We start from the raw sequence: 27,944 nt of genomic DNA, 5'->3' as shown, positions 1-27,944 counted from the left end.
TATATAGTGCCTTTCATTAAAACTTAATGCGCTAAGGAACACAGCCATAAACAGAAGATACAGTGCATAAGAACAAGCATGCATACAAGCACTTGTAACATGTAACAAATAAAAGACGTGCAAGTAAAAAAAAAAACAAAAAAAAACATGAGTAACATACAATAAAATTAGGTATCTCAGTAAAAGTATATTAACAGCAATGAGCTTCCCTTAAAAGATGATTTTTAAGTAAAGATTTAAACAAATTTAGGCTGTCTGCAGCACGAATATTTTCGAATATTTAAATCAGAAAACACTGATTTAAGCAAATGAATCCTCACTTGTTTATTGTATGCCAGTGTGTGCTATATAATTGCATATTGAGTGTTAAGTGTTTTATGTGTGTGTGCAGACGTGGACGAGTGCCAGGCCATTCCTGGACTGTGTCAGGGAGGAAACTGCATCAACACGGTTGGCTCCTTCGAGTGCAAGTGCCCCGCCGGACACCGATTCAACGAGGTCAGCCAGAAATGTGAAGGTGAGTTCTTTAGACGTAAAAGAGAGTGAAGTGTGATCTCATTTCTTACCTCTGATTCTTTAATGCTGCTGAGATGATCATCAGTCATGAGCTCAATTTCTACTATACATAACTCAAAGCCTTTTTCTTAGTCTGTAGTTCGTCTCTTCATCGCTAATGAGGGGCTTTAAATATTATTTAAAATAACAATAAGTCTTTACTAAACCTTGAAACAAGAAGCTACTGTGAGTCTCAGCAGATTAGACAGATATGAGTCAGTTTCTCCTACGGCTTCTTCTTGCTTAAACCTGCAGTGGAACTAAAAAGCAGTTCACAGTAATACAACTTTTTAATGTATTTAATGATGATTACTTTTTAAATGTGAAATCTTTTTCAGTAAACAGTTTTGAACAGCAAGAAATGAAAAAGGGTCAACATCAAAAGTTTGGGGATCCTGCATGATCAGTACTAAGCAACAATCACCAATAATAATATAGGTTTTTAGCAGTTAAAGCCTTTTAGAGATTGGGTTTTTGCCCTTTCTTTTTTGTAGTATATTTTGAGGTTTATTCACAGATTTGTTTGATGTTTAGACTGAACGACTATGAGGATCATGGCAAAATATTTAGCTTGCTTCTCAGGTGTTCAGAGGTGAATTTTTATCTTCAGCTATTTTTTTTTTACAGATGGTGATGTTTGCTTTTATAATTGGAATTAATTAGATGTTTCGTCAACCAGTAAAATCATTCCTGCATGTGGAAAGCTGTTATTAAATTCTGTACCTTTCTTCTTGTTGTGGACGGAAACAGTATGATAACAGTATATCATAATTGGTCATATTTTGTGCTGATAAGTGCAGGATAGGTCTACTTCTGATGGCTTTCTTCTAATTACATGAAGGTCATATTTGTGCAGATGCCGCTGCACAGTAGAACAGTGCACCACTGCTGCTAATGCTAAACCTTTCTGATGGTCTTCCTAAAGGGAATTATTATTATTTTTTTTTCATTATAATTATGTGACACTGGCAGATGCATTCTAGGGGTTGTAGTTCCAGGCTGGGTTTTGTCAATAGACAGGAACGATCCACAGCAGTCGTGACAGTATTATACTCAATACTCAATACATCGCTTTGTATCTGTATAGAAATTCTTAAAATGATACCCATCCCAAAACCACAACAAGTTTTGGCTAGTTTATGGTTTTAAATGATCAAACCAGGAATCCCATATTGAATATGCATTTGAGGTTTAAGAGTTTAATGCTGCATTATGTTCTTAATGTTAATAGATGTGTAGTTGTGGCTCTAGGCTCTGAGGTTGGAACTGGATGGATAATTGTCATGGTTTCTCCTGCTGGTGACAGATGGAGGTATGTGTAAAAAGCTGCTCAGAGAGAACCACACTGCTGCTTTAATGACTGTATTTGAGCTGAAGAATTGACTGGGATTTTATCTGGCTCAGTTCAGGCCTTAAATTAAGCCCAATTAGAGCCACCGTTGCCTTCTAGTTTATGAAGCGTCTGGGTTTAAACACTTGCCGGCTTGGTGGGCGCCTTGCTATGAAAGGAAGGTAGTGCTGCGTGTGTGTGTGTGTGTGTGTGTGTGTGTATATATATATGTGGTTGTTAATTTAATGCTGCAGAACCAAGAGAACTCTCAGACTTGACTCCGCTGTGCTGAAGAATCTGCTTTAGCACTTTGCCATGCAGCCAAAAGCTACAGGAGAGATTTATCATTTCACTGTATTTTAGTCGCACAGGCTTGGAGCTGAAGAAGAACACTAACCCTTAAGGTGCTGATAAACCCAAAATTCACCTCCCCTGTGAAGAAATCTAGCTTTTTTTCTGCTGGCAAATTGCCATCATAGTTAAACACAATAAAAATATAGAAACATGATTTTATTTTTTATTTTTTTTATTATTAAGTATTTAGTTTGGATAATTTTTATTGGTCCATTCCTCATGACAAGTTATCAGTGCGCCTTATAATCTGGTGCACTTTATGTATAGATTCTACCAGTCAAGTATTAAGGAGCAGTAAAGACACTCCTTTGCTGAAGTACAGCGTTATAAGTGTATATTTTCAGTGATGCATTAAGCATTAAGGCTAGGTGCAGCAGCATAAGCATTAGCATCAGTCACTAATGGGGTTAGGAACTCAGGGTTCCTTAGTGCTATTGAATGGCATTTATATCCCGCTAGCACTGTGGTTAGTGGCTAATGCTAATGCTGCTGCACCCAGCCTTAGTGCTAGAGAAGCTTCACAGAAAACTCATCTTTAAACAAAATATTAGAAATCTAAGCGTACTGTAAATAAATTGAAGCACTTTACTCACCCAAATAAACTGTTTTCAGGAGAGAAATCTGTTTAGATTAATGTCCAGAGCTCGTTTTAACAATAACAGTTGTTTTTTTGCTTATAATCCAGTGTGCCTTATAGTATAATAATAAGGATTTGACCATTTTCACAGTGACACTGATTAAGCCGGAACAGAATGGATTAGGGTTAAGAGATAATGGGGTGCTAATACAGCAGATTGTTAATTGCTAGTTGATGGTTATGGTCCTTTGGTAGGCAGCCTATAGGTTTCTAGTTAGATTTATAGTTAGTCACAGGTAGCTGTTTCTTGTTTTGTTTTCGCAGGGTGTTGATTCTGTTGGTTTTGTGTTCAGTACCCCTCAGATAAATCCAATTTAAAAGAAAATCCATGAGAAAATGTGTAAATTAAAAAAAATCCAGCTCAGTTAGGGCAAGAGATAAGTATGGACAAATAAGCGAGTGGGAAGGATGTCATTTTTGTGGTGCTATTTTGATGCTCTATAAGCCAGCCATCAAACGCACATGTTCATTCAAGGCATGACAGTGTGTGTTAGGTATTGTAAGGATGGGAATATCATGGCTGATAGGACTCAAATAGGCACAGATACAAATATAATGTTTTATTGATGAAAGTGTCAATACGGAGAATAGTCAAAAGATTCAGGGTCAACACCAGTATACAGCAGCAATGGAGAGTAAACGTACCATAAATAAGATTCAGTCAAGAGGTCACACACCAAAAGCAGGAAATATCAGAGGGTAGGCGAATAAAAAAAAACAAACAAGGTAATACATGAAAGCGTAACACAGCAAAAGGATAAACCTATTGTACCTGGAAAACCAACAATATGCAGCAAGGTGTGTGTGGCGTAAGGGTGTATTTATATGGGTGTGGACGGGTGAATTCAATACTCTAGTGATTGACTTCCTGGAGGTGCCATGTGCAGTGACATGTGATTATGTGAGGGAGTGACATCAGTGTGTGGTGCACTCTGGGTAACAGTCTTAAGGCTGGAGTGTGGGAGAGACAGGAGCGCTATCGGTGCGAAATAAACCAATCAGTGTGTCCCTTGCCATTCTCTTTAAGAGCCAGGTGTGCTCTGACTTTTAGCAGATTGCTATTTTAACAGTGCAGCATTTTTGCACTTCTCGGTAGAGGAAACTGAGCTGTTTGTTCCCACTGTGGTCATTTATAGGAATAGCAATGCTATTTTATTCTGCATTATTTTAATTGTTGATGAAAAAGTTGGGTTTGTGCACGGCTGCATGTCCATGTGTGTGTACTGAGTGGGAGGGCGTAATGTGCTGAGCGTTGCCAAGATAGCAATGAACCTCTGATGGTTGAATGTTTCCTAGATTGATTTCAAACTGTGGAGCACCTGGGTTTTTTGGTGCCAAGATAGCAATCTGCCAGAAATGTACTTAAACTCACACCTCACTTCCAGACCACCAAACTTATCAGCATAGAGATATTAACGAGCTCTGTTGCTATTGAAACATTGCAGGTGCTAGGCGTGAAAAAAAAAAGACTGTTGGTGGGGTGTACGATGGCAATGAACAGGGTGCTCTTGGTCTGGGGGGGGGACCCACACAGATGTTCCAAATTAGAAATAAGACACATGAAATATAATAGAATAGACTATAAGCTCTTTAAGAATAAGACAAAACCAACATACCCTGCAGTTTCCAAGTTAATTCAGCTGACCTTTCAGAGTTTTCTTGGTGTTAGCTGGAGAAACAGTCCAACCTTCACCTCCAAGCTGCCAGACACACACACACACACTCTCTCTCTCTCTCTCTCTCCAGCTGGAGTGTGTTTATAAGAACAGAGAGGGCTGCTATTTTTAGTCCTGCACCACTGAATTATAAGTCTCATTACTGAAGCTGTGTGACGTTGAGACCAGTAACGGGCATATAGAGAGCGGCCCGGAGCAACACAGACCAGCAGACCAGCCATAACACACTCACACACACACACACACACACCCTCACCATGAGTCTACTAGATTTAGAGAGGCCCGGAGCTCAGTGACGGTTTCGTCGGTTTTGTCGTTCGCTTCTGCCCAGAAATAATAACATGATTCTCTGAAAGCCTGCAGACTTTCTGTGTGAAAGCCTCTCAGATCGGCCCGGGTTATTTTCATACCAGGTTCCGCAGAGGAACGGCTGCGGTCAGGCCTGTCATGGTTCCTAGTGGCGGGATCAGTATGGCTCTATTATTTTGTCACAGTTAATTTCACATGAGCATGAGCTTAAACCTCAGCAGGCTCGGTCGCTCTATAACCTTAAGCCCAGACCATTATTGTACTGATCTATGGAGTCAGAAGCAGAGTAAAACCTCTAAACATCAATGAATTCATCTGGAATTCATGTGTATAACTGATGATGGTGTGCACAGTAAACATTATTTATTTATTTATTCTCTTTTGAATTGAATTTTATGACAGTTTGTAGGTGACATATGACCCCCTCACTCTAAAAAGAAAAAAATAGCTTGGGCAACAAGACAGCTCGGTACCACATTTTGTCACGTCTGGCACTGATAATGCTCTTACTGCACTCTTCAGTCACCACACTACAGTACCCAGAAAGCACCACACTTGGACTACAATGACACATCCGATCACATGACTCTGCACACAGCCCTACCAGGAAGTAATCTGTGTAATTAGCTTCACCTGTTTCCCTCTGTATTTATACCCCCTCAGTTCGTTCTCTCCCTGCCGAGTATTGTTTGGTTTATCCTGCTCTACAATGCATTTTTCCTTGCTCTGGTTTGATTATCTGTTTTTAACCCATTTTTCCATGGACCTCGATTTTGATTTTTGTCTACCCTTTGTTGCTCTATTTTGCCTGTGTTTTTGACTATGGACTGTTTCATCTTTTTTGGTATGTCATTCCCTGTAGGCTCCTAGGCTCCTATTAGCATTGACCCTTTTCTCTTTGACCACTCTTCGTTTCGCCCCTTGTTTTAGTAAAACTGTAAAAAACTTTAATAAAGTGTCTAGCCCGATCGTTTCACATTTTCTAATTTTTTATTTTTTTTTGTTCTACAAACATTCTCCCAAAACAAAACTAATATTTTTGTCAGGTAAAAAAAAAAAAAGAAGAAAACACGTCTTGGAAAATGATTTACGTTTCATTGACTTGTTTTAATTAATCTGGCCAATTGTCCCACCAATTCACCAATGGATGCACACAAGTAGGGTGAAGACTAACGCAAGCCTCCTCCGATACATGTGAAGTAAGCTGCCGCCTCCTGCTGATGCAGCATTACAGAGTAGCATCACAGCACGTTTGGAAGAAAGCCCAGCGACTCGTTTCTGATACATCAGCTCACAGACGCAGCCTTGTGCTGATCTACATCACCCTAGGAGTGATGAGGGGAAAGAGCGCCATCTACTGTACCCACCCAGAGAGAGCAAGACCAATTGTGCTCTCTCAGGGTTCTGGCAGCCGATGGCAAGCTGGATGATTGGGATTCGAACCAGTGATCTCTTGGTCGTAGTGGCAGCGCGTTTAGACCAATATTTAGACAAATATTACAAATGTAGTCTATTAAACATTACATTACATTACATTGTCCCAAACTAAACAAAGCATTTCGAGGTAAATATATTAATTGAATATTATTGAAATATTAAGGAATATGAAGTTGTCAAGAAACTTAAAGAACACCTGATATGAAGTATAAAGAAAAAGGCACGTTTATTCTTTAAAAGTGAAAAATGTTTTACTAAGCTCTACTGTATGAGGATCAGCTGTTACCTTGACAATAGATACCAATATGGACAAATATATCATATCAAATTAAATATTTTGAACTAGTTCTAGTAGTTCATAGCTCTAAACATGACCTATTGTGTGGAGGTGTGGGGAAACGCATGTAAAACCAACACATATTATATAAGACCAATTGGTACTTTTGGCAGTGTGTGTGCCAAGTCCTGCTCCAAAAAAGTTGTCTGCTTCCGTCAGACTCTGGTCCGTTGATTTACAAATGAAATGATGATCACTGATGATCAGTGATGGTTTGGAGAGACATGTCATCTGCTGGTGTTGATCCACTGTGTTTTATTTATTCTTATTTTTTATGTGTATAAATGTTGTGAAACCGAAAATGACTTATTAAGTATTGTTTGCTCTCTCTCTCTCTCTCTCTCTCTCTCTCTCTCTCTCTCTCTCTCTCTCTCTCTCTCTCTCTCTCTCTCTCTCTCTCTCTTTCTCTCTGTTCTCCTATCTCTTTATATACTAGATATTGACGAGTGCTCGAACATCCCCGGGTTGTGCGGTGCAGGAGAATGCTCCAATACCATTGGCAGCTACTTCTGCAGGTGTCCTGTAGGGTTTGAAACGGCTCTGGATGGATCACGCTGCATCGGTAAGCTTCATGCTGAGTCTTGCTTTTGGTGTCAACCCAAAAACTGGGAATAAAAATAAAGAATACCTTAGTATAACTAACTGAAAAAATGGAGAAACAAGCTGTTTCATTTTAGGTTCACTACAGTTACAACTGAACTTATTTAACAACAATTGGAAATATAGAACTATAAAAAATCAGGTTATTTAATGTCTATGAATTATTCGACCCACTAAACACTAAACTCTTGCAAGAGCATACAAATCTATGATCAAATTGATCAAACCTGATCAAATTAGGTTTCATTAAATGCATCAGTTGTGCATAAAACCTTAGATAAAACCTTTCAAATACCTGGACTGGCTAGGGGTTTGTTGACTCTAACATTTGATTGCATATTAGAAATATATGAAGAGTTTGATTCCAAAACGCGACAAGAGCCAGAATCAGAATGTTATGTGACCACTCTTGAAAAGCCAATATTCAATTTTCATCACTATTGATGGGGATATACAACATACTAGCAGCTGAATGGGTGGAACAATTGGCCTAGCTATAATTGGGAGGAAATTAGAAATAAATCTTACAAAAAACAAATTGCGCTTTCCCATTCAAAATGAATGGTCACCTGTTTCTCTGTCGCCTGTCATTGTGAACTTAGGGTAAGCTATTTAAAATGTAGTATTATATCCATAAAAATAATTTAGAGCAAAATATGTGCTCCCCCAAAGTTTCAGTGATACAGCTCTGGACAAAATGAAGAGAGCACTTCAGTTTCTGAATCGGTTTCTCTGATTTTGTTATTTATAGTAAATATTATTATTATATTATTATTATTTATTTTTGAGTAAAATGAACATTGATGTTTTATTCTATAAGACAACATTTCTCCCAAATTCCAAATAAAATAATAATTTACAGCATTTGTTTGCAAAAAATGAGAAATGGGTGAAATAACAAAAAAATGCAGAGCTTTCAGACCTCAAATAATGCAACAAAAAAAAACAAGTTCATATTCATAAAGTTTCAAGAGTTCAGAAATCACAGTTTTCAGGCATCTCGGCATGTTCTCCTCCACCAGTCTTACACACTGCTTTTGGATAACTTTATGCTGCTTTACTCCTGGTGCAAACATTCAAGCAGTTCAGTTTGGCTTGTGATCATCCATCTTCCTCTTGATTATATTCCAGAGGTTTTCAGTTTGGTAAAATTTGGTGTGTATGTGTGTGAAATGTAGAAGGTAAAGGGACAGAAGCAGATTTTCTGTAAGTACTTTAACAGAAGTGAAGGAATTTACTCCTCCTATATGAACCGGTGTAACTTAGTCCAGGCTCCTCCAGATTACCCCTCTCTGTGTTGTTATTGGACAGCAGGTAGGAAGACCAGGCCATGTGCAGGTCAGCAAGCTCAAGGTTAAACCATCAACTCTGCCTTTATAATCACTCTGTTTCCTCTAATTCTTGACCTGTCTGTAACTCAACACACACACACACACACACACATTAAAACAGCACTGAAACTTTTCCAGAATCCCGTGCTGCAGAATTTAGGTCAGTAGTCGGGCGTTGGTGATTTCCACAACAATGAGCTCTTTTCTATCTATGAGCCGAGTGGGAGAGAGAAGGGGTGGTGGTGAGAAAGGATAGAGAGGAAAGGAGGAAGATAGAGAAATGCAGGGAGAGAGAAAGACTGAGGAAAGTCAAGAGTATATACATTTTAGGGAGGAAATATGACTCATTCTGCTTCTGAAATGCCTTGTTTTTCTTTTTCTATTTCGTTCTTTTTCTGATCTTTTTCTTCTCCCTCTGGTAGAAAGTTCATATTTATAGTCCATATTTATTTAGTGTCACACTTGGGTCATGTTCACAAGGATATTTTGGGGTCTGTTAGAAACACAACTCTTGTGACCATGTATTTTAGTCAGTCATGTTGTTGCTTAGGAACATGGAGGAGAAACTAATACTGTAGTTCCACCCAGCTGATATCATCAAAAACAGAAACTTCCTCAAAACTTCCGTAAGAAGTGCTCCCCTCCCACAGTGGTGTTTAATGACATCACATTTGGTTTGTATTTGGTTTGTAAGAGCTGCATCGTTGCTAGGTTACCTGTATGTGGCGGAGTAGTACATGGAGAGCTTCGGTTACAGTGCATTACTGGCCGATAATGTCAGTCATAAAACACCTCTCATTCAATCACATTGCAGGGTTGGAAATAACTGTGGTATAATATTACAATATTTCTGAGTATTTTCTGCTATACAATTTTAGACAATATGACAAAACACATGTCTAACTTATTAAGACTCTGATTTTGTATGAATTCCCAAAATAGAGTGACAAAGTAAATAGTGAAATGTTACTGAAAATCTACCATAATACTAAAGTGCAGAATATTTAGTCAAAATATTGTTAAATCTTCAGTAAATAACAAATAGAAAAACAAACAAATATGAAATAGACTGCTTTTATGACAAAATACCCATATTATCACAATATGTTTTTTTATCATTTCAAACATTCTAAAGAACAATGGCTAAAGGTATCAGGGCAACAAAAAATAATTAGTAGATAATATTAGATAATTTTACATGAAAAAAAAAACTGAATGCACCGTCGGCCGCAGAGTAGGCCAGCGATCTAAATCGCTGCCACTCTGATTGGGAGATCACTGGTTTGACTCCCGGTCATGCAGCTTGCTGTCAGCTGCCAGAGCATTAAGAGAGCACAATTGGCCTTGCTCTCTCTGGGTGGGTAGATGGCGCTCTTTCCCCTCATCACTCCTAGGGTGATCTTGATCAGTACAAGGCTGCGTCTGTGAGCTGATTTATCAGAACCGAGTCGCTGCGCTTTCCTCCAAATGCATTGTGATGCTACTTAGTAATGCTGCATCAGCAACAGTTTGAAAAGAGGCGGAGTCTGGCTTCACATGTATCGGAGGAGGTATGTGCTATGTATGTCTTCACCCTCCCGGTGTTGAAGTATCACTAGTGATTCGGGGGATATACAGCTTAATTGGGCAAAATAAGGATTAGCAGGACTAGATCAACATGCAAACATCTCTCATCTTCATCAGGATTTCTCTCTCGCTCTCTTTATCTCTCTCTTTCTTTTTCTCAGCCTTCTCTGAGAGTTTGATGACCCTGTAGAGGGAACGCTGACTTTCCGGCCAAGAGCTTCTTTCAAACATGCAACCAGACCACCCCCTCAATCTTCTCCTCTTTTTCCTCTCCTTCAGTCTCTCTCTCTCTCTCTCTCCCTCCCTCTCTTTTTCTCAGAGCTAAAGTGGGTCAGGGATCTTCAGCTGATGTTGTCTGGCTGCTTCAAGAGGATGTTTGTGTGGAAGGAATGTGTGCTATGAACTTAGACTCTGCTAAATTTTAAACGCCTCTCTCTCTCTCTCGCTCTCTCTCTCTGTCTGTCTCTCTCTCTCTCTGTAACTCTCTCTGTCTGTCTCTCTTCCTACACTTGAATTCAGGATGGTCTGCATATTACTGAGCAGTCTGGCTGGAAGAGTGAAATAATAGTGTGTGTTTAGTTGGCAGCTCTGCTGTAATATGAGATGTGACTGTGTGTGTTAATGTGTTCTCCCGCTCTGTGTAGATGCCCGTTCTGGATTTTGCTATGACGACATCATAAACGGGCGCTGTGCAAACCTGAACGCCCAGCCCATGACCAAAAACCAGTGCTGCTGCAACGTCGGTCGCTGCTGGGCCGGGTCCACCATACCTGAGATGTGCCCCATTCGTGGAACAGGTACAGTTTTAACAGTGTTAGTTGTAGGTGCACAAATACCTGATTCTGTTTTTCCCAAACACCATTCAATCATTACTATGTTACTATGGCATGATACACGGATTAAGCAGACATGAGTGGATCAGGCACAGCAGTGCTGCTGGAGTTTTTAATCACCTCAGAGTCATTGCTGGACTAAGACAAGGGCTCTATTGTACAGCCTGTTTAAAACATGACGGCGGGATGCTTATTGCTGTCTTACACCCCGCCAACAGTCTATTTTCATACCATGCGCCTGTGTTGTTTAAAAGTGAACTCCGGTGTAAAATGTTGTAGTACTTTTGTTGTAGTAAAACATGATTAAAAAGTACTTAACTTGGTTGAATTGCACACCTCCGTTGTCCAACAGCGTTCTGAGATACAATAATTTTGTGTTTTTTGCCCAGCACTCTTTACAACAGCCGCTTCGGGGCATATTTTGCCCCAATAAATCGTATTTTCCACCGTTATCCAGCTCAAAGAAGCTCTACACCTCCTTGCTAGAATCTGGAGGGCCCTGACATTTAAAACGAGGCGTTAATAACTTAAAAAGTGCACAAGAAGCTTATTAAAAACACTGGTTACATCCCATAGTGTAGGTAAATCTCTGTGTGCCGCCTTCATTGTACTGATAATGTCATAGACATATATATACATAGACTCCGCATAACCTGCCTTCTGGCGTAGCAGCCAACTTTTAGTAAAGTTTCTCCAGCACTAAGGCTGGAGCAGTGTTAGCATTAGCTGTTAACAGCAGCGCTAGCTCTTTTACCGTTAAGACAAACCACTCGCTGATAGGGCCTTGTCTTACCAGAACACTCAGGGTTTCTCAGTGTAGCGCTGTCGGGCAGCATTTACTAGTCACTAGCGCTGGTGCTAACTGCAGCTAGCGCTGGTGCTAACTGCAGCTAGCGCAGCTGCTAACTGCACTGTTGAAAATATTGGAAATCTAAGCTTACAATCTAACTCTAAATAATCGAAAGCGCTTAACTTAACCAAATACATTTTTCAGGAGAGAAATCTGGGTAGATTAACAACATGGCAACTATTGGCACTTAAAAATGCACCTTTTAATCTGGTTTGCCATATGTATTAAAATCAACCAGAAAATCGACGTTCATTGATAGTGCGACTTATAATATGGTGTATGTCTTTAAAATATAGTAATTTTTAACTGAATATTTACATGACCTACTGTTTAATTTCCAGGTTAGCATCGCCTGCAGCTCTGTTTATTATTACTATAGTTATTATATATTACAGTTTTATTATAATAAAATTTTAAAAGTGATCATGGATAACATATTACAGTGATTTAATACATTTTCTAATTTCACGATTTGTATGGTTATGGATGTACTGATTTTTCTGAATGTGTGTGTCTGCTTGTGCTTTGCTCTCCAGAGGAGTATCAGACACTGTGTGTGCCGAGCTCTGGCGTTCCTGGTCCATATGTTCCTGGTCCATATGTTCCTGGAGGTGGTATTCCACAGATCCCTTCCATTATCCCTCTACAACCTATAATCCCTCAAGGCCCTCTGGGACCACAACGACCGGACATAATTCCACCACCACCACCCAGAAATGGTATTCCGCGTTTGCTCCACCATCCATGTCAGAGTACTTTGGATATTTGGAATTTTTGATTCAGTTTAAGATTATGTCTTTATTAAACATTATACAGTGGTGTAAAAAAGTATTTGCCCCCCACAGATTTCTTTTAGATTTTTTTTGTCAAAACAAACTTTAATATCAGACAAAGACAACATGAGTAAATATTAAAAAAATACTTTTTAAATGATCATTTTATTTATTAAAGAACAAAAAATATATATATCCAAACCAACTTGGTCCTGTGTAAAAAAGTATTTGCCCCTTAAATCTAATAACTTGGTTGTTTCATTATTGTCGGCAACAGCTGTAATCAAGCTTTACTGTAACTGATAACGAGTCTTTAACATCTCTGTGGAGGAATTTTGTTCCACTATTCTTTACAGAATTGTTTTAATTCAGATACATTGGAGGAATTTCCAGCATAAACACCCTGTTTAAGATCATCCACAGCATCTCAATCAGACTTTAACTAGACCCTCCAAAACCTTCATTTAGTTTTGTATTTTAAGTCATTCAGAGGTGAACTTGTTTGTGTGTTTTGGGTCATTGTCCTGCTGCAGAACCCAAGTACACCTGAGCTTGAGGTCACGAACAGATGGACGGATATTCTCCTTCAGGATTGTCTGTTAAACAACAGAATTCCTGCTTCCATCTGTTACAGCAAGTTATCCAGCAGCTCCAGACCATCACACTAATCACACTACCACCACCATGTTTTACTACGTTCAGTATGATGATCTTTTTCTGAAATTGTGTTTATAGTTTTACACCAGATGTTACAAAACACACACCTTTCAAAAAGTTCCACTTTTGTCTCATCAGTCTAAAGAATATTAACCCAAAGTTCTGTGGATCATCAAGATGTTAGTTGGTAAATGTGAGACGGGTGGTTGTGTTGTTTTTGGTCAGCAGTGTTTTTTATCTTGAAACTCTCTCATAAAGACCCTTTTTACCCAGCCTCTGTATTTATTTATTTATTTATTTATTATTGAATCATTAACACTAATCTTAACTGAGGCCTTAGTGAGATCTGCAATTCTTTAATAAATGTTGTTCTGGGTTTTTTTGGGATCTCCTGGATGAGTTGTTCATGCTCTTTTGGAGTAATTTCAGTTGGCCGGCTACTCTTGGAAATGTTCACTAGTGTTCCATATATTCTCTATTGGTGAATAATAGCTTTCACTGTGGTTCTCTGGAGTCCCAAAGCTTTAAAATGATTTTTAATCCTTGTCCAGACTGATAGATGATCAATTACTTTGTTTTCTCATCTGTTTTTGAATTTCTTTAGATTGTGGCATAATGTGTTGCTTTATTGAGATCTTTTATCTGCTTCATGTTGTCAGACATATTTTATTATTTTTTTTAATATTATTTTTCTTAATTCTACAGGTCTGGTAGTAATCAGGTCTAGTTGTGGTTAGTAGTGAAATTGGGGACTCAGCTTTTTAAAAAATGGGATTAATCACAGTTAATTCATGAGGGGGCAAACACTTTTTTTTTTTTACAAAGAGCTAAATTGGTTTGGATAGTTTTTATTTCCTTAATAAATGAAATTATCATTCATAAAATGTATTTTATACAGTATTTGCTCTGGATTTTTTTGTTTGATATCTGAAAAATGTAAGTATGACAAAAAGGGCTTTTTCACATCACTGTATGTAAACATAAACTTTTCTATGTAAGTGTGAACATAAAGAAAAATACAATAATATTTATATTGTATAATAAAAGTACAGTAACAGTGTCAGCGATGGATAAATAGATAATAGAATTTCCCCTCGGGGATCAATAAAGTATCTATCTAAGAATGTCGGTGTACAGTATGTCAATGAAATCTTTCAAAGACAAACTATACCTTTATGTGTGTCAGGAATTCTCACTCAGAACATTACCCGTACAAATCTCTGCGATGCCGTGAGAAACCTGTGTCTGAATGGCCGCTGCATACCGACCCCCGGCAGTTACCGATGCGAGTGTAACATGGGCTACCAGCTGGACATTCGCGGGCACTGTATCGGTCAGTACATGCAAAAACTCCACTTTGCCTGGTTGTAAAATCTTTATATTCATATGAACTGTGTATATTAAAACACTATTGTGTGTTTGTGTGTGTGTTAAAGATGATGACGAGTGTGAGCGTAATCCGTGTGCGCATGGTCAGTGCATGAACACAGCTGGGTCCTACTACTGTCAGTGTCCAGCTGGGTTCCAGACCACAGCGACTAGAACTGAATGCAAAGGTAAGAAAAACACACATTTACACCCCCTCTTTCACACGAGTGCAGAAAAACATAATTAGTGGCACCTCTATTCAGATGTCACACATGCAAACCATATATTTTTGTACATTTTATTAAACAACGATTGCAATAGATTTAATATATTATACCCCCTCAAACTGTTAAATTCTTTGAGAAAACAAAGATTTGCTGTATATTCTATATTGCAGTGTGATTTCTGTCTATTGACTCATAGAAAATTGACCAAAAATGTTATTTAACAGTGCTGTTAAGTTATATATATCAATAAAACTATCTTATACTTTTATAACTATATCAATACTTAAATGTCTTATTACATCATTTTTAAATTCATTTTAAAATGTCTAATCGTGGTCTCTGGTATGAATTAATGCCATGTGAGCTGTTTTTTCCAGGTGTTTCTGCTTAGCCCTGCTTTAGATCACTGAATAAGAGGTCTCTAAAGATAGAGAGGGTTATGGTCTCTTGCTCATGAATATTCATACATGCAAATACTGTATAACACTTCTGATTGGCTAACAGCACTGCAGCAGAGAACACCTACACAAACAATTTTACAGCTCTAAAACTCAAAGGGACAAAATGTTTTCAAAATGAGATACAGCCTTAATTATAAAGATATAGCACCGAGTGTTGGGTAATGTTAACCCTTAAACTTTGACCGGTGTTCTGTCAAGTTGTGCTGTCTTGTCAAACCGTGCTTCCCTAGTGTATATTTAAGGTTTCTGTAAAATGCAGAATCAACTGCAGATCCGATTTAACCCTATAGTTACTTGCAGAAGATAGCTAATGCTAACTAGCACTATAAAAAAAGCTGTTAGCCTCTCCTTAGCTAGCTAGCTCCTTCTGCTGTAGTACAGGTTCATCTTCGCCTGTGGGTGAGGCTGTGAAGTCACTGGTTGACGTAGACACCCTAACATCTCTCTGATCAACTTGTATTTCTGAGGATTTTCTTTTACTAGCTACTGCAGACAGTGGGGGCTGAAGAACAGTTTCATGTGCAGCATTAACATTCAACTCAGAGACCTATAATATTTCACAAAGAACAAGAAAAATTGGATTTTAGTGGAATGAGACCTTTATGTAAATTAAAAGTAAAAATGGTTGATTTGAACAACTTATTCAGAGTATTTTATTAATTAAAAAGTCTGAAAAACAGACAAACATCATCTTTGTTTTCTATGTAGATCTGGATGAGTGTGTGGCTAACGGTCGCATCTGCAATAACGGACGCTGTGTGAACACTGAGGGCAGTTTTCACTGTGTGTGTAATTCTGGCTTTGAGATCTCACCTGATGGAAAGAACTGCCAAGGTAGGATGAATATGATTCAATCACATTTTATTTATTACTGTATTTAACAATAACTACATGAAGTTACTTTCTAAAGGCTCCACCCATCTAAATTCTGTACACACTTTAGTGGGGTTGGGGTTGTTAATATCGCATCTAATGGGAAACTGTGGCTCATACCTCAGTTTATATCACAATAACTACATTTAGAGTGTTATTAATACAACAGTGATATGAAAAAAAACATTTGGGCACCCCTGATGATTTTCACGATTTTCCTTTATAAATCATTGGTTGTTTAGATCAGCAATTTCAGTTAAATATATCATATAGCAGATGAACACAGTGATATTTGAGAAGTGAATTTATAGGATTTACAGAAAGTGTGCAATAATTCTTTAAACTAAACTAGGCAGGTGCATAAATAGCAGCCTCTAAACTCTTCCTACAGCTTCCAATGAGAGTCTGGTTGAAGCTTCTGGTTGAAGGTATTTTGGATCGTTCTTCTTTATAAATCATCTCCAGTTCAGTCAGGTTTGATTCGGGTTTCTGATCATGAACAGCAGCTTTAAATCACACCACAGATTTATAATAATATTCAGGTCTGAGGGACTGAGATGATCTGAGATGATCATTCCAGAACGTTGTACTTGTTCCTCTGCATTATTTAATGCTTTAGTAGATTTAGAGCAGAGTTTAGTGTTTAGTGTTTAGGGTCGTTGTCTTGTTGCAGTATCCAGCCCCGGCACAGCTTTAACTTCAACTTTCTCACTGATTCTTCAACATTGTTCTGAAGAATCTGCTGATATTGACTGGAATCCATGAGACCCTCAACTTTAACAAGATTCCCAGTACCTGCACTGATCACACAGCCCCACAGCATGATGAACCACCACCAGATTTTACTGTGGGGAGCAGTACAGTGTTTAAAGTGTTTGTGTTGGAATGCTGTGTTCTTTTTCCTCCATGCATAAATATCCGCCCTCCAAATAACTCTAATAATTTTAGATTCATCAGTCCACAGAACCTTATTCCAAATATCCAAAGCTGTCTTGTCTAAATGTGCTTCAGCTTTAGCTTTACCTCAAGAGACTCTGTTTGTGGCGTGTGCTCAGAAAAGGCTTCTTCTGCATTAATTTCTCTCCCATACAGCCTCTCCTTGTGTAAAGTGAGCTGAATAGTGAATAGTGAATGATGCACAGTGACTCCATCTGCAGTAAGATGATGATGTAGGTGTTTGGAGCTGGTCTGGAGGTCTGTGGTTTCACTATGACTGATCTCTCCATCCTTCTCCTCTGATTATCTGAGATTTTTCTTGTTGTGTCACTTCAGGTCTTAACTAGAACTGTGTCTGTGGTTCTTCCAGTTCCTCACTCTGTTCCTCACAGTGGAAACTGCAGCTGAAATCTCTGAGATTATTCAGCTTTTTATATCCTTCCTCTGAACCATGATGTTGAACAATCTTTGTTTTCAGGTCGTTTGAGAGTTTAAGTGTTATGAGTTTCTCATGTTGAAGAGAAAAACTTGCCATTGGCTCCTTAACCCTTTCTTTCTGATCATTTTATTCTCCTATGTATGTAGGTGAAGGATCAATGAGCTAACCAAACACATGTTGTGTCCCAATAATTAGTGTTAAAGGTGTTTAAATCAATAAAATGATAAGGGAGTCCAAATGTATGCACCTGCCTAATTTACACACTTTCTGTAAATCCTATAAACTTCGTTTCACTTCTCAAATATCACTGTGTTCATCTGCTGTATGATATATTTAACTGAAATTGGTGATCTGAAGAAACAATGATTTATAAAGGGAAATCATGAATAATATCAGGGGTGCCCAAACTTTTTTAATATCACTGTATTATGTAAGTAAATGTAGGTTAAAAAAAAAAAACGTTTAAACGTTTACTTATTTCATACTTTTTTGTGTGTGGATGTGTTTGTGTCTGTATGGTAGATATGGACGAGTGTCAGATTAGGAACATGTGTTTGAATGGGATGTGCATCAACGATGACGGCAGCTTCAAATGCATCTGCAAATCTGGGTATCTGTTGGATGGCACTGGACGTTACTGCATAGGTATGGGTCATATATATAAATATATATATATATATATATATATATACGTACACACACACACACACACACTGCTCTCTGAGGAGCTGAGTTTTTGTGGTTAATGTATTCTCTCATTAATGATTTGTATAGTCTAGTGAGGAGCTTGGCCTTGCCGCTGTCTAAGTCAGAGGAAACCAACCCTTACACACACACACACAGACACGCCAGCACACACATACTTTATATACACAGCCCACTACTTCCAGACATAACACAAACACACACACAGATTGTTTGGGTTAGAAATAAAAGTGATACACTCTGCTTTCTAGTGTGGATCTGTATGGATCAGTTTGACGTAAAAGTTAAAGGATATTACAGTTAATAGTAAAGTACATAAACTGCCGGGCCAAAACAATTGGTCACACACTGCCTTTATCTTTTATTGCAGCAAGCATTCACAGTGGTGTTGTTTTGATAAGCTTCTGCAATCTCACAAGATTTATTTCAATCCAGTGTTGCTGCATTAATTTATAAATTTCACACCAAGATCTTGCAGCAGCATTGATGATGGTAGAGTCTGACCACTGCACAAAGCAGCTCTTCTCCATCCAGCACATCCCAAAGATTCTCAATGAGGTTAAGATCTGGACTCTGTGGTGAACTCTCTCTCAATCCATGTGTGAAAATGATGATCTCATGCTCCCTGAACCCTGAATCACTCTTTCACAATTCCAGACCCATGAATCCTGACACTGTCTTATCTTGGAATATGGCCGTGTTTATCAGGAAAGAACAAATCCATTGATCCAGGAATAACCTGGTCTATATTCAGTATATTCAGGTAGTCAGCTGACCTCATTCTTTCAGCACATACTGTTGCTGAACCTAAACCTGCAGATCAACTGCAGCATAAACCAACCCCACATCATTTACTTACTTAAAGATAAGTAACAGCACTGTTTTAGGGATATACTGTAGTAGAAACAAATACAGTATATTATACTCAGTAGAAGCAAAAAAAATGTGTAAACGTTTGCCTATTTTGTAGTTAGTTAGTTACTTAATTAGTTCCAACCTCATAATCTGATTGGTTGAGGGGTGTTCTAACCTAAGACCTTCTCACACTAAACCTGTATCACTCCGCGATCGTGTTGCAGAATATCTGCATGTACACACATAAGATCTTTTTGTATCATCACCTCCAGCAGCAGCATTAGCTTAGCACAGGCTAGCGCCCAGCCAAGGCACGCTAGCCTGCAGCGCTGGCTTGTCTTTTGTAAAAACAAAAAAATAAAGAAAATCCATCAGTCAGCTCAGCTGCACTCTTATAGCCAGAACAGTAACCAGCCAGTGCTAAGCTAAGGGAAGTTACGCTAATCTAACCACAGTCCTGCAGGCGCAGCTAGCCTACCTGCTAGCTAACCAACCAACAAACAGAGGCAGAAATGCTCACAAATGCACAGCTTTAATGTGAAGATGACGCCGCAGAGCATGAGAGGAGAGTTTCAATGTCATTATAAGCAGTGATGGTATAGTTACTTTGAAAAAGTAATCAAATTACTGATTACTCCTTTAAAAAGTAACGTAGTTACTTTATAGATTAATTGATTTTAAAAAGTAACTAAGTTACTTTACAAGTTACTTTATTAGTTACTTTCAGCAGCTGCAGACACCACCTCCCGCCGCCTTAACATAAACATTATAACCAGTTTTACCAATACTCCCTTTATTGGAAAATGCATTTTTAACAGCAACAGTCTATCTCTAGACATTTAAAGTTGAACTATTATTTTATCAAAATAAAAGACCATTTCTCTTTAATTAACTAAACATATATATATTTTTTTAATAAAAAATAAAATATGGTCTTTCTTCATTTCACTTAACATAAATACTTGTTTTTATAAAAAAACATATAAAATAAAAAGGCGGCACGGTGGCGCAGTGGGTAGCACTTCCGCCTCACAGCAAGACGGCCTGGGTTCGATTCCCGGCTGGGGCGACCCGGGTCTTTCTGTGTGGAGTTTGCACGTTCTCCCCGTGTCTGCGTGGGTTTCCTCCGGGTGCTCCGGTTTCCTCCCACTGTCCAAAGACGGCACGTTAGGCTGATTGGATGTCAGATACAAATTGCCCCATAGGTGTGAGTGTGTGAGTGCATGTGTCTGTGTGTCTGTCTGCCCTGCGATGGATTGGCAGCCTGTCCAGGGTGTATCCTGCCTTCTGCCCGATGCCGGCTGGGATAGGCTCCAGCACCCCCTGCGACCCTTAATGGATAAAGCGGTTGATAATGACTTGACTTGATATAAAATAAAGAAAGTCTTTCTTGACCTGACATATTTAACACTGTAAAACTGAACATTGAACCTGTTGAACATTGAACCTGGAGTGGTTTTATAAAACAGAACCGTGTATATGGTCTAGACCAGGGTCACATATATGCGGACTGCGGTCCGGGTCCGAACCCAGACGTTGTCCAATGCGGACCCAAACCAGTAAACTACTGAAAAGGATTTAACTTTGACAGCGTTCATTTTCTTGTCTAAACGGTATACACGCTCTGCGGCACAGGAAACTTGCAGACCAATCACGTGTGGTGTAAAATCTAAGTAACTAAGTAACGCATTACTGACATCACTGATTATAAGGTCCTAATGTTTACCAACCCGCTTAATTCCCAATTTTGATTTAAAGCTAACGTTCGTGTTGTTAGCCTGTATAAACCATATGCCGTTTTGTTCTGTTACAGTTCAGTTGTTTTGAAGCTACTTTTTGGTGTAAGGCACAGTCCGTATTAAAGTATATTCATTATCGATTTCTTGAGGTTCTTTGATTTATTTTCTTAATTTATTCTGTAAAAAAACTGTTGAATGAAAGCAAAAGAACACTCAAGGTTGTGAGTTCTATTGTCTTTGATGATATACAGCACTCGCCTTCACAGCCGTGATGTTTTTCGCGATAACACGCTCACTCTTGTGTTCTTTTGTTTAAGTAACTTACCAAGACTCTGATCTTGTATAAAAGATGTAAGGAGAAAAGACTAGAGATCATACAAAGAATGGAAAAAAATGGAAATACAAAATACAATACAAATACAAAAAGTGGTAATCAGGATTGTTTATTTTACAGAGCTTTTTATATTGAGTTTAAACTGTATAAATCTATAAGAATGTCTATTATTTCTGACATGATTAATGTGTGTGTGTGTGATATAGATGTGGATGAGTGTGAGACCCCAGGGATTTGTTTGAATGGATGGTGTGTTAACACAGAAGGCTCCTTCAGGTGTGAGTGTGTGGCGGGACTTGCTGTCGGACTGGATGGACGGACATGTGTAGGTGAGTCTCTCTCTCACACACACACACACACACACACACCTATTTAATGGACTATTGATCATGCAATATCCTGGTCTCTATTGCTTCTGTCACTAAAGAAAGTTACACTTATTAAAGCAAGATAAACTCTTTTTAATGTAATATTTATTTTTAGTAGGAACAATGAAAAAGCAGGCGTTCAATTTCAGGGTAAGAAGGTAAAGGCAAAGGTGTGAAAAGTATTCACATTCATTACTCTGTAGGTAGAAGTATAGATACTAGGGTGTAAAATACTTTAAAATAGTAGAAGTTGAAAAATCAACCTCAAGCTTTTTACTCTTTAAGTAAAAGAGTAAAAGTACTGCTTTCAAACCTACTTAAAGTATAAAAGTAAAAGTAATAAAAGGGGGAAAATGCCATTAAGAACAAAAGCTTAGACCACCCCAAAACACATTCTTCTAAAAGCCATAATGTCTATAATGTTCTATTATTAAAATGTTAATGTTGATAATATAATTTGGGATGCACTAGGCTGTTCCCTGTTTCAGCTGCATATATGCTGATTGTAAATGAATTGCTGGAGTGTGATGGGTTGTATAAACCAATAGGGAGTCGGGATGGTGTATGTTTATACTTCTCTACATCCAATCACAATCAGACTCACTCTATCTGGATGGAGAGATTTATCTGGATGGGGGTTTTATTGAAGGATGAGAAGCCGGAATGAAAACGAGCTGAAATGAAATAGGAGTAATGAGGCTGTTTTTATTAAAATGTAAGGAGCAGCCCTGAGAACACATGAGAGGAATCTGCTCAACCTTTGTTTATTACATGCGAAACGTCTTATTGCCAGACACTGGAAAAGTGTCAATTGCCCCTCTCTGAACATGTGGATTAACGAACTTTTTTCCTGCTTAGCGACTGAAAGACTTACGTATACGATTAAACAAAAAAGTCATATTTTTCATAACATTTGGGACTCATTTATTATTTTTCTAGAAACAAGACCTGATCTACTAACTCCTAGAATTTAACATACACCAAATAAGATTGTGCCTTATACTTTGTTGTAATTTAATTCATTATTTACATGTTTACTTTTACTGATGTCATGCAGATGGGATGTGCTTACTGTTTTTTCATGCTTAATATTATTTAATCATTTATTTTCTTTGATTTCATATCATTTTTAAGTATCATTGTTTTTCTGTTTTCTTGTAAGTGATGGCTCCATGTTTGGGGGTGGGTACAGGGAGGGGAGTTGTTTAAAGACTAAAAGATTTGAAAGATGTAAAAGAGAAAAAAACATGTTAAATGAATGTTGTACCAAGTTCAAAAATAATAAAAAATATGCATTAAAAAAAATGTAAGGAGTAGAAAGTTCAGATAATTGTGTGAAAATGTAAGAAGTAGAAGTAAAAAGTTGTATAAAAATAAATAATTACTCCAGTAAAGTATAGATAACCAACATTTCTACTTAAGTAAGGTAACAAACTATTTATACTTTATTATACTTTATTATTATTTTCTCTACAGTTTTAAATCATGGTTCAAAAAGATCAGTGGTAGAAAGAAGGATGAATTCTATTACATATCAGCAAGATCTAAAAACAAACCTTACACTGTCTGTAACAAAATCTGGAGATAAACAGTAAGAGGTTCCTGCAGCAGGAAAATGATCCTAAACACACTTTAGAATTTAAAAATGGACTAATTTACGAGGCCTGAGCTTATCAATAAATATAGGATAGACACAGAACTCACAGAACTTGAGTCCATTTACAGGAAAAAAATGGGTGAAATGCAAGAATTGAAAAACTGGCTTTATCTGGCTTTTAATAAAGTACTTTCAAGCTGAAATACTTACCAAAAGCTTGTTTTGACAGAGTATTATTATGGGTAAAAACATTGTAAATTAGAGCTTTCTCAATAACGAGGAATCCTATGTCCAGTCTCCTAAGGCTACATTTGCCTACGAATGCTGTAAATGTTAGTTTGGGATGTTGGTGTGTTGATGTCTGCTGTGTTTATATTGTACCTGTCTCTCTGTTCTCTCTGTTCTCAGATACGCACATGCGCAGTACGTGTTACGGAGGCTATAAGCGAGGGCAGTGCATTCAGCCATTTTTTGGGGCCGTGACGAAGTCTGAGTGCTGCTGCGCAAAAGTAGAATACGCCTTCGGGGAACCGTGCCAACCGTGCCCACCAGAGACATCAGGTATTTCACACTGTAATAAAGTGTAATAAAGCAGGAATTGTGTTTGTATTAATGTGTGGATTAATGCCTTAGTTACATGTTGTGGTCGTTGTGTCTCAAAGACCAGTATTTGTGTGTAAAAAAAGTCTGGTCTTTTTGTAGTGCTTAATTCCTGATTGAAGTGCTAACAATTAACCAATGAGGAATTTGGTCAGGTGACACATACAGCTCTGGAAAAAAATGAGATCACTTAAAAATGATGAGTTTCTTTGACCAATTTTACCAAATTAAAAACCTCTGGAATATAATTAAGAGGAAGATGGATGATCACAAACCATCAAACCAAACTGAACTGCTTGAATTTTTGCACCAGGAGTAAAGCAGCATAAAGTTATCCAAAAGCAGTGTGTAAGACTGGTGGAGGAGGAGAACATGATGCCAAGATGCATGAGAACTGTGATTAAAAACCAGGGTTATTCCACCAAATATTGATTTCTGAAAACTTGTTTTATTTGCATTATTTGAGGTCTGAAAGCTCTGCATCTTTTTTGTTATTTCAGTCATTTCTCATTTTCTGTAGATAAATGATCTAAATTACAATATTTTTATTTGGAATTTAGGAGACATGTTGTCTGTAGTTTATAGAATAAAATACAATGTTAATTTTACCCAAACATAAACCTATAAATAGCAAAATCACACAAACTGATTCAGAAACAGAAGTGCTCTCTTAATTTTTTTCTAGAGTTGTATATGGACCTGTTATCTCATGTTGTGTCATTTAGAATGTCAGAGTTCTGATAAGGAAACATTTTTATGTCTTTATATCAGAGTGTTGTGTTTTATGCAGGGAATCAAGTTCACTGTGTTTCTATCCATCTTATTTTTCGTCTGTTTCCTAAGAAGCACATGGAAACAAGTGCTGTTTTCCTTGTTTCCGCCCCTGTCTCCAGTGCTCCCACATTTGTTGTTCCGCCTCCTCGTTACCTGTCCCCAGGTGTTTCCTGTTGTCTGTCCCCTTCTGTGTATATATAGCCCTTTGTTTTCAGTGTTTCCTTGTCGGTTCTTGTGTGTGTTTAACATCAGTCAGTTTGCGTGTTTCCTTGTTTTTTTCAGTCTTGGTGTACTTGGTGTTTCCCTGTTGTCTATTTTTAGTTTTGCTTTTTATTGTTACTTTATTTGTTTTTCTTTGTTTACTACTAAATATTACTCGCAATTGCGTCCACCTCTACGTGTCGTTTGCTGCAACCCTGACAACTGTAAAATGTGTAAAGCAGAAAATGTGTTAAGAGTTTTGGAGACTTGAGAAGAGGTTATGCTCTCTTAGCACTTTTTCACCAAAAGTTCTGTTCGGGTTTATAAGTGTCGTGGTGCTTTTCAGTGAACCAGCCTGACTTTCCACCAGTTTTAATGGAACCATCAAAACGTCACATCGTACGTCTTCAACAGAGGACGCTGCACAGTGGCAGTGCTCCTGTACAAACAGACACGCCCACAGATATCGTCACGGTTCACGCTGAAGAGCCTAGTATTTTTCTGTTCCCAATCCTGGTTCTGGAACCTCTACTTTTGTTGGTGGAAACACGGCGAACTGGTTTAAAATTAGGTTCGCGAACCAGAACGGTGCAGGTTTCATGTTGGCGGAAAAGCGCTGTCTGTTTTTGCCAGTTTAAGTAATTTTCCTACACATGTCATTTTAGTGTGTTAGCAGTTGGAAAATGTGTCAGTGTAGGTTTGTGTGTTTGATGCAAATAGTGTATTAATGTGTGTTTGTGTTGCAGCTGAGTTTGCAGCTCTGTGTCCAGGTGGAATTGGCAGCACCACTGATTCCAAAGGTAAGAAAACTGATGCATGAGCAAACACACTTCTCTCTCTCTCTCTCTCTCTCTCTCTCTCTCTCTCTCTTTCTCTCTCTCTCTCTCTCTTCTAAAGGGTGACCTCCTTTTAGAGCTTAGATTCTCTGCCCGAACCCGAATCGAGATTTCCCACCTCGGGCTCCAGAAAATAGTCAGAGATGTAGGCATCTGTTTTTTAATTCTATTTTTATTTTTAAATAAAGCTCTGGTGTGATAATCACAATGTTGCTAAGTAACCAATTATTATTGTTTACGAAAACGAACCAAATAACGAAAACTGAAAGTGAAAAAATATTTGTCTGAGTCTAATAAAAATGATAATTAAAAGAAAAAACGTTACTAACTGGAACTGTATTTTGTGTTTATAAAACTAACTAAAACGAACTGAAATTACTAATAGAATACCCTCATTTTCGTGTTTAATTTATTTATAAGTGCTGTTTTCACTCCCGGAGTTCTGCAGCGGGGGGTGTTGTGCCGATTCTGTTTGCGAAGCGGAGTAGGATTCAGCAGAGGTTCGGATTTGGCACAACAGCGGCAGCACGCGGCACCTCCTGCTCCGTGGCGCTAGTTCTTGTGTAAAGCGCTCCTGCTAGCCACAAAATACGACAGAAAACACTAAAAAAAACTTCAGAATTATGTATGGGATTAGAATATGAGCGCGAGGAGATAAAAGAGAAACAGGAGATACAGTGTGTGAGAACTTTTACCTGTGAGTAGCTCATACACCAGAACACACATCTCTCTCTCTCTCTCTCTCTCTCTCTCTCTTTCTCTCGTTTTTGTTTCTTAGACTGATCTCTCTGATGAGATGTGTAAAAACTTATAAAAATAGCAAGCCCACTCTAAAACGAATTAAAACTTACTGAACTGTAGGAGAAAAAAAACAAACAAAATAAAATGTTATATATATATATAAATATATATATATATAAATATATATATAATTATATATAACGAAAAATGTTATAATCACGTAGCTCTGGGCGCACGTGAACGCCTCCGCATTTGTCTTGCAGCACTGTGTGTAGCTGTTCTTAAAAATCATTTATTTATTTATTTATTTATTTATTTTTTATTTTCCCCCATTTTCTCCCAATTTTGGATATCCAATTGTCCCACCCCTTTGTGCGTCCCCATCACCGGTGACTCCCGCGACCCTTGGAGGATACGCACGAGCACACGCCTCCTCCGACACGTGTGAAGTCAATCACCCCTTTTTAGAGCTGCTGCTGATGAATCGTTGCCTGAGCGGCATCACCGCGCGCTTCATATGCTCACAGACGCCTCGGGCCGCCCAGCGCCACCTTAAGCGTGATGGGAAGAGAGCGCCATCTACCCACCCCCGAGGGAGCAGAGCCAATTTTGCTCCCTCTGAACAAAACCTGCGACCTCCCGCTCATAGTGGCAGTGCATTAGACCGCTGGACCACCCGATTCCCAAAAATCATTTTAATTAAATAATAGTTCATTCAAACAGCCTGAAAACAGCCAGTTTATGGCGCGGCTCATAATGACAGTTCATGGTTCTGGTTGGGTCGGGCTGGGGCAGAACGTGCACAGGCTCGGTCTGGGTCGGGTCGGACTTTTTGGGCCTGATCTAAGCTCTACCTCCTTTGTGTATTCTTGTGTGTGTTGCAGATATTAATGAGTGTGCCCTGAACCCTGATATCTGTCAGAACGGAGAATGCGAGAACTTGTTGCGAACCTACAAATGCAACTGCAACCAGGGCTTTGAGGTGGATTCCACTGGAAAGAACTGCATAGGTGTGTATGTTTACCAGATGTTTTTATCCATTGTTTTTATTCACTGTTATGGAGAATATTTTGCAATTAATAAACATTAAAGTACCCAGTGCAAAGAAAATGTGTGTGTGTGTGTCTGTTTGTACAACACAGATATTGACGAGTGTTCAGTGAACAGGCTGCTGTGTGATAATGGCATGTGCCGGAACACCCCTGGCAGCTTCACCTGCCACTGTCCACTAGGATATATTTTCCAGCCGGATACAGATGTATGTGAGGGTGAGTACCAAATAATAAAAACACAAGCGAAATATGAACTGCGAGTTCCAACAAATCAAAATGATCTGTATAACTCAGTGATTGAGATAAACACAGTATCAGTAAAGTAAAATGGTACGTTGAAGAGGAATACAATTTTATTCAAGCTAGATGGACACTTTGCGATGTTAGCCTGATTTTAAATTAGTTTCCAATTAGGATTCGTTTCTCAGGGGGACGTCCGTAAAAAAAAAAATTCACACTTCTACTCAGTGATAAAACTCTTGCATCTGGACTGCAATTGAAAAAACAGGACATTTAGTAGTGTTCAGTAGCTCCTCCATTTCCACTCGCTGTTGTGTTTTTAACATGGATCTCCGTGAAAACACAAGCTCAAA

The 27,944-nt window shown here is 38.4% G+C and overlaps 1 protein-coding gene across 2 annotated transcripts in view; it reads left to right on the top strand.

Annotated features, from left to right (window-relative positions):
- Positions 1-27,944, top strand: part of fbn1 (fibrillin 1) — a 185,606-nt gene that overhangs the window by 50,139 nt on the left and 107,523 nt on the right. For both annotated transcript variants that reach the window (XM_049483384.1, XM_049483383.1), the window contains exons 8-20: positions 392-517; positions 7,072-7,197; positions 10,777-10,929; positions 12,352-12,534; positions 14,432-14,578; positions 14,682-14,801; positions 16,010-16,135; positions 18,072-18,194; positions 21,389-21,511; positions 23,556-23,708; positions 25,469-25,522; positions 27,184-27,309; positions 27,442-27,567. In XM_049483384.1, the coding sequence (XP_049339341.1) occupies positions 392-517; positions 7,072-7,197; positions 10,777-10,929; positions 12,352-12,534; positions 14,432-14,578; positions 14,682-14,801; positions 16,010-16,135; positions 18,072-18,194; positions 21,389-21,511; positions 23,556-23,708; positions 25,469-25,522; positions 27,184-27,309; positions 27,442-27,567 (1,686 nt within the window). The remainder of the gene's footprint in view (positions 1-391; positions 518-7,071; positions 7,198-10,776; positions 10,930-12,351; positions 12,535-14,431; positions 14,579-14,681; positions 14,802-16,009; positions 16,136-18,071; positions 18,195-21,388; positions 21,512-23,555; positions 23,709-25,468; positions 25,523-27,183; positions 27,310-27,441; positions 27,568-27,944) is intronic.

The sequence above is a fragment of the Astyanax mexicanus genome, chromosome 9, assembly GCF_023375975.1.
Source record: "Astyanax mexicanus isolate ESR-SI-001 chromosome 9, AstMex3_surface, whole genome shotgun sequence".
Classification (NCBI taxonomy): Eukaryota; Metazoa; Chordata; class Actinopteri; order Characiformes; family Acestrorhamphidae; genus Astyanax; species Astyanax mexicanus.
This window is presented reverse-complemented; position numbering and strand designations above follow the sequence as displayed.